We start from the raw sequence: 7,892 nt of genomic DNA, 5'->3' as shown, positions 1-7,892 counted from the left end.
GCTGCTAACCGTTCCTCTTTCCGTTCGACTGCCCTCCGATGATCTTCCGTCTCCCTTGACGCCAGATACCCGACATCCGCTCGCGGATCGCGCGCTAGAAGCGACGCGCGTCCCTTAAGAATCGCGATAGCGGATCGCGCGCTAGAAGGGGCGCGAGAGATCGCCGTCGCCCCCCTAAGGAACGAGTCGCGTCAAGGTCGAGTCGCGCCAAGGTCGAGTCGCGCCGGGAAAAAGCGCGACCCTCGATCGAGCCGAGCGCCATCTCCCGGGCAATCTTGCCGACTCGTATCCGCTCCCTCCCGTGACGTCACGCGCTCCCCCGATCCCCCACCCTCTCGCCCCGCTTTTCCCCACGGCCGCGCTTCCCGTCTCGCCCTACGTACCCCCCCTGCTTTTCCTCCTGCCCGAATTTCCCCCCGCGGTCAACACTCTATCTCTTTCTAATTAATCTCTTACAGTCTCTGTTTTACTAATGTTACTTATACCTGTAGCTGCATATGATGCATGACAAATAACTATATAATGACAATCATTTGACAAATATATTTGAATACACTGTATTCCTTTTTACATCTTTTGCTTTTGATATATAATCAGGAGACAAGACAGATTAGTCAGATAATTTATAGCATAGCACAAGCATATAGTAATATATTTTAATTTTGATTATAGTAATTTTTTTTAAAAGAACGAACATTTATCACTTTTATAAAAGTACTTGATTTGTTTAATCTGTCTCGTAGATATGTAGCATACACATCATTTTTACACTAATCGTTTGTGCTATGTATATCTGACTAGCCTGTCTCGTAGATATGTAGAATACATACATCATAACTTATATTATAATTTATATATTATAACCCATATTATAACTTTATACATAGGGTGTATCTGAAATGATGCACTAAACTTTAGGAGCGTATTCTAGAGGTCAAAATAAGACTTTTTTTTCTTATGAACATGGGTCCGCAAATGAACCCCCCTCCGAGCTAAAATTCGAAAATGTGTGAAATACGTTTTTATTTTTTCATTTTAGTGGCTTACTTTACTTCATAATTTACTGGGCTATACCAAATTTCAACCTTGTGCCATTTTTTTTCTGAAATACAGCCAATTTTTAATTTTTTCCCCAAACTTTAGGGGCCTCTAGCTCGGAGGAGAGTTCATTTGCGGGCCCATATTCATGGGAAAAAAAGTCTTATTTTGACCTCTAGAATATGCTCCTAAAGTTTAGTGCATCATTTCAGATACACCCTGTATATTTTGTATCATAATAATCTATATATAGATTATATGTATATCCAATTATCATTAGACAAAAATTTTTAATAGTATATCTTTTAATAATTCTAAATTTGACTTTCTTAAGGCCCCTGCTCCTAACTGCAGCCATATTGTTTCATCAATTATGTCAGAAAAAAATCATGTAAATGTTTTCCTTGTATATGCCAAAATAAATTAATTTCTTTTACATATTATTCTTATAGACTAAATCATAAAATATACCAATGATTCTTTTTACTTTGTGAATTAATAATTGTTTGTAATCTAGATTAACTGTAATTTATATGTTCATTTACCAAAAAATTGCATGAAAATGGAATTTTTGTGATATATTTTACAAATCAATACGCAAAAAAAGATTAATTTATTTTGATATATAGTATAAAATAGTATATATTTTCATTTTCAAATATCAAAAGGATGGATGGCGATAAGGGCTTCAATAAGCCTCAGTTATTTTTATTATAAATTGATAAAGTATTACTAATAGCATTAAAAAATGTATAATTTGTATTAAAATAGTTTTTTTTTATTTATAGCAACAAAAACATGATTTAAGCATTTTCTGTCTTTCAATTCTGTCTTTAATTACTTAAACAAAACTATACTAGTGAAATATTGTTGATACATCAATAAAAGAAATAAATCTCTTCAAATAAAACAAAAAACAGACCGTATCTTGTACTATAAGTGTGGGATAGATTTTGTTTAAATTTATTTTTTATTACTCGCGCATTGCAGTACTAATATCAATTTTATGTATGTTGTGTCTTATGTAGACCTACATATGAAAAAATGGCAATGGAATGTTAAAAAAATATGATTTTTCAAGATTTTTGACTGTCAGACCTAAGTTCAAGGTGTATTTTAATTTTAAATTAATGGATGGTACTAAAATAAAAAAATATTCTTGTATTTCCTAAGACTCCATATCTTCCATATTTATTAAGATATGAAAGAAAATCAATTCCGCATATTTAAAAAAAGCGATATTTTAAGGCCGATTTGGGACCTTATCACCATTTATCCTTTAACATCATTACAATGACAAATCATAAATCTTAAGCAAGAATTGTATAAAAAATTGCTATTTTAATTTAGCAATCTTAATTAACATTAAATGTTTTAGTAATTAAATAAATGGTTTTGACAGCTCCAATAAAATTTTTAGTATATTTAAATAAAATTTGTATTTTTTAACATAAATTTAACTATTAAAATAACAAATGCATGTTATTTGATAGATTAATCGCCGATTAAGTTAATTGAATTTTGGCCAAAATGATTCTTGTAATAATAATGTACAATTATTTTAGTATTGTTATTAACTAAAATTTAACTTAATTATAACCGGATATCAAGACTTTGATTATTTATACACATTATATAAATTTTTAATATATTTAATTTATCATTAATATTTCATTCAATGATGATGGAACGTCCCACATAGTTATATTTTCTTATTTTCAAGAAAGTATTGCATTAACCAATCTTATGAAAAATAACAAATTATTGTAACTAATAAAATTATCGTAATCAATAAAAAACTTTCACAATAATTATTTTCGAAATAACATCGTAGTAATACCTATAAAAATATTATTTCTATTATTTCCTCATTTAAAATAGAAATATATAAAGATAAATAAATTAAGTATCTTTAAAATTGTAAATACTAAATTCATAAATATATTGTATATAATGTATAATAAGTATTATAATATGTAAAAGTCTCACATATATACAGAGTGTAGATACACCAAAAGTCTAGATACACTTTAATAACTTTAGAACGCATAGAGAGTTGAAATTTTGGAAAATTTTATAAGATCATGAAAACTATCTCTTAACTAAAGTGGAGCCAACTCTCAATCTCTATGGAATAAGAAGATGAGAGTGGCTTAAAAATCTTAAATGGCATGAGAGATCGAGTAAGTACTCATTTGAAAGTTTAAAGATGAGAAAATTGACCTTTGAAAGAGTTCGTTTCCAATCCAAAGTTATAGTGATGTAAACAAAAATTACCGTTCTTTGCGTTACTCAGAATCTATGGCGAAAATGTAATAGATATCAGATCCTGTGTATATTTGTGTCTTTGTGTGGTCAAGTCAAATTTCACCTATTCAAAATTAATTTTGTTTAGGAACAAATCACAGATAATTTCGATCATCGAATAGAATTTTATGACATTATATGATAAAAAATTAATAATCATCTCGAATTTATTAATTAAATTTATTTTTTATACGAGGCCACGTTTATGTTAGACAACACAGTAAACAGAATTATTGATATTGGAGGGGTTCCGTAATCTACATTGAATCAGAGAATCAAAAACCCAATATCTACACCCCTTTACTCCATACAGGTTAGAGATTGGCGCAACCCTGGTCAAACGATAGTTTTTATGATCCCATAAAATCCCTCAAAATTTCAAAGTTCAAATTTCATTTTTTCCAGATAGCCAAGTTTGTCCAAAATAGATCATACCAAGTATCTGCTATAAACTGTTGTCAGCAAAAAGATTATAAATTTGGTACAGTTTTTATTATCGATTAAATGGACAAATTGGTGCCAAAAATCGAGCAGGATCTGCTAAAATGACTTGACATCAAATTGTCAGCAGAAACTGTGCAGCATCTGCAGCTTATTACAAAATATTACAAAATTAACTATTATTTGAAATAATATAATTCGCTTACCGCTATGCGGCGCGTTATTCATTATTTATACCCGTATTCGTTTTTGTCATGAGCATATATAAAGCTTGCACAATGCGGCTAATAACATTGTAACATCTATGTTTATCAGTTTAATTTTTGATACGATTTCCATACAGGGAATTCAGATATTAAACTGATTTTTGGAAAATCGGACAGATAAATGTCCGATTTTCATTTATTTGGACAATTTATATCCGAATAAGTAAAAATTGTTCGTTATTATTTACTTATTTAAGATATAAAATAGAAATTAACTTTTCCATATAATTATATATTGTATATATATTATTATTACATTGTATATATATTATTATATATTGTTTATACATATTAATATTATAATTGATTTTATTTTTGCTATCAAATAAACGTCAGAAAATGACGTCCCGTAGATGTGATATATCGACGTTATTTCCGGGTCTCATGAGACCTAACTTAGAACGTCTAATGGTCATTTTGTGACTAAAATTTACTGTCATTGTAACGTCATTTTGTTACTTAAGATCGAGACTTTTTAAATCCTTTTAAATGCACAATTTTATATGAATGACCAAAAGCTGCAGATCTTGTTTGGTTTTTGCCGACAAATAGACATCAAGCCTTTTTAGCAGATCCTGCTCAATTTCTGCCGCCAATCAGATTCTGTGAGCAGGCTCTGCTAGCAAATCATAAGCCTAATACGGACATAACAAATGCCAATCTGCTAGCAACTTCTGAGTAAATGTGTTACCAATCTGCTGGCATATTGCGCGAACTTTCATTATTGAATCTATCTCTGTCCGTTCTAAAGTCATTAAGTTGTCATTGTATCCAGACTTTTGACCTACCCTGCATATTATCTGCAATGGAATATGTTTTATATATATTTTCTCGAAAATATGCAAACATATAGCAAATCATCAGCAACAAAAATCTATGTCCTATAATTTATGTAATGATTTTGGTAAGTATTAATGCTTTTATTTTAATAAAATTACAAATTTGTCTAAATGTTAAATTGAAAATTTTATAAATGCAATTTATTTTAATTCATAAAAATATTATTGTCAATATATAATAACAATATCAATATATAATAAAAGCCATTTAAAGTCACATGAACAAATTCTGATTACTTAATTAATAATTAATTCAACCGATGTAGAATTGTCTTCATTAAAACTTTTAACTACATATATAAATTAATAACATATAAATTCCAAATTTTTTTCAATGCATCAAACAACAAAAATTTAATAATTTTATCTATATTATCAAAATCATATTAACAAAATGCATGTATTATTTGATAAATTAATCATCAATTAAGTTAATTGAATTTAAGCTAAAATGATTCTTATAATATTTCACAATATCAAATTATTTTGGTATATAAATTTATTATACATATATTTTAATATATTAATATAAAAAGATATAATTGTGTGTATCAAACTTACCATGCCACTGTGCTCTTGCATATCCTCTAACGATTTGCTTACTAGCTTTGTTAACATCATCCTGCACATTGATTAAGATATATTTAAATCTTCCATGACCATCGATATCAACATCTAGCACTTCGTCCAATAAATGGGACATTGTAATAAATCGTTGTATATTTATCACACCTGTGTGAGAATAAACATAAAATAAAGAGATATATTTATAACATAACCTAACAAATCAGTTATTTCTATTTATATCTATATATCGCATATTGCATTTATAATATATTTTTGCTACCACCGATTAAAACACAAAGATTGATATATCTCAAATATTTCTATTTCACACACACACAATGTATACTATAATATTATTCATTGTAATTACTATTAAATCCTTTCAAAATAACGCGCCGGGCACTCATCTGCGTTTATCGAAGCGCAGCTCGGAACTCGGAACCTTAAGGTGCCTTTACATGGCAGCGTCAAGCGTCAAGCGTCGAGCGTTAAGCGTCTGCGCAGAATATTGTTGCCCAGAATTAAATTTCATTTATTTTATTATATAACAGATGTGTGTGTGTGTGTGTGTGTTATTATTAATCAAAGATATATTATGAAACGTTACTACTCTGGCAATGTAAATTAAAATTAAATTAAAATACAAATGCGGCAAAAGATTTTGGATGGTTGAAATATTCAAATAAATAAGACACAAAAAGGGATTCACAAATGACAAAACGACACAGTTTGAAAAACTATTGTTAAAAGTAGGAAATGATTTAAAGGAGCAGTATGTTATAAACATGCAGGAAAAAAAAATGAAAATTATATCCCTTAATCCTTGATTAGATTCTAATATTCTGCTGGGGGATAGTAACGTTTTATACATATTTTGTTTAATAATAATAATATCTATTGTGTAAAATGAAAATACATATCAATTTTCAGTATTAGTAATGTGTATCAGAACATAATTTTTTTTTATCTCGACCGAATTCATATTACTCATCATGCTATTAGCCGCAAGAAACTGGAATCTATTTCATTCAGATTATTGCGCAATGATTTCTGCGCAGACGCTCGATGCTCGATGCTGCCATGTAATGGCACCTTTAGAACATTGCTTGCTTGCTTGGGTTTTGGGATTGGCTCCAGCGAATACTTGCTATACGGCCATAAACTGGTTTAAAGATAGAATAATGTCGTATATATGTAGGTTCCTCTTGGGGGAAGGAAGGAATTTGTGTTAGGGAAGTGGTAGGAAAGGAAAAATAGGAAAGCGCAGGCTAGGGACCTTAGAACATATATAAATGGAAGGGGAATAGCAGGCTGAAAAGTGTCGAAGGAAGTGAGAAAGAAATCGTAGTTGCCTCTCTCTTGTGAGTAACTACACAACAAGCATCGTGTCTGTAGTATACATACTTTTGTGTACACACACATGGCCGCGCATGCGCACTTTTGGGCAAAGTAACTCACAAGAGAGAGGCAACTATGATTTTCTTTCTTACTTTCTTCCGACATGTTTTTCTATTGGGAAACAAAGGCATTCCCCTTCCATTTATATATGTTCTGAGCTCGGAACTCGGAACCCGAAGCATTGGGTGCGTTTGGCATAGAAAGCGCTCAGTTATTGTCTTGTCAACACTCGTCGTTGATTTGTTGGTTCTAAAAGTAAGAGCCAATCACGTTCGATTGCTACTGAGCGGTTTTCTCTGCTAAACGCGCCCATTGTTAAGGTGCCTTTACATGGCACACAGATGTTTATACTAAAGGCATAGACATAGGGTGCGTTCCGTTTCACGCATTGAGCGTGTGACGTCCCGTCATTTTTCAAAACCATATTTTAACAAATAATTAAGTACCGCATCTATTTCTGCATTATGCCTATGGAATATAGAACAATTATTTAACCATTTGCCCTTATTTCTATTATTAAGAGGATGCCGGACCGTCCTGTTTTAATAATTATCAACTTTCAATATTATTCAAAATTTAATTATAACAATATTTTGATAACTTCATAATAACTAGTTAAAAACGAATTATTATAAAACGTTTCCACAAAGAAAGTGTTATTATACTATATCACTACACTATGAATTAATATGCTTGGTAGTAGCTTTAACCATCCCAGCAATAAACCTCGAGTAATATCTTGTGAAAAGGTCTCTTTGTCTCCAGATACTATAAATCGGTTAAAATCTTCTCATAAACCTCAAAAAGATAGTCAAGAAGATTCTCAAAGAAAAACATCAACGGAACCTCTTGAAAGCAATTCAATTATTAACGCTCCTTGCATAAGCGATCCTACCGGTCTTTTCTCTGCCGAAAATGGTCGATTAAAACGGATTTAAAAAAATGTAATCCGAATTGATCGGGATTTCTGCACCAAAAATGCGGTATCAAAACCGATTGAAAATAGTCAAATCGAATTTAGTACGCTTCAGGCGAG

General features: G+C 30.7%; 1 protein-coding gene across 1 annotated transcript in view; it reads right to left on the bottom strand.

Moving 5' to 3' along the window:
* LOC115233218 (14 kDa phosphohistidine phosphatase-like) overlaps positions 1-5,937 on the bottom strand; it is a 154,874-nt gene extending 148,937 nt beyond the window's left edge. The window contains exons 1-2 of the mRNA XM_029803528.1: positions 5,829-5,937; positions 5,453-5,623 (exon numbers count right to left, since the gene is read on the bottom strand). Of these exons, the coding sequence (XP_029659388.1) occupies positions 5,453-5,623; positions 5,829-5,865 (208 nt within the window). The 5' untranslated portion in view covers positions 5,866-5,937. The remainder of the gene's footprint in view (positions 1-5,452; positions 5,624-5,828) is intronic.
* Between the last annotated feature and the right edge of the window lie 1,955 nt (positions 5,938-7,892).

The sequence above is a fragment of the Formica exsecta genome, unplaced genomic scaffold (genome assembly GCF_003651465.1).
Source record: "Formica exsecta isolate Colony F162 unplaced genomic scaffold, ASM365146v1 scaffold164, whole genome shotgun sequence".
Lineage (NCBI taxonomy): Eukaryota > Metazoa > Arthropoda > Insecta > Hymenoptera > Formicidae > Formica > Formica exsecta.
Note: the sequence above shows the minus strand (reverse complement) of the source record. Positions and strands in the feature narration are given on the sequence as shown.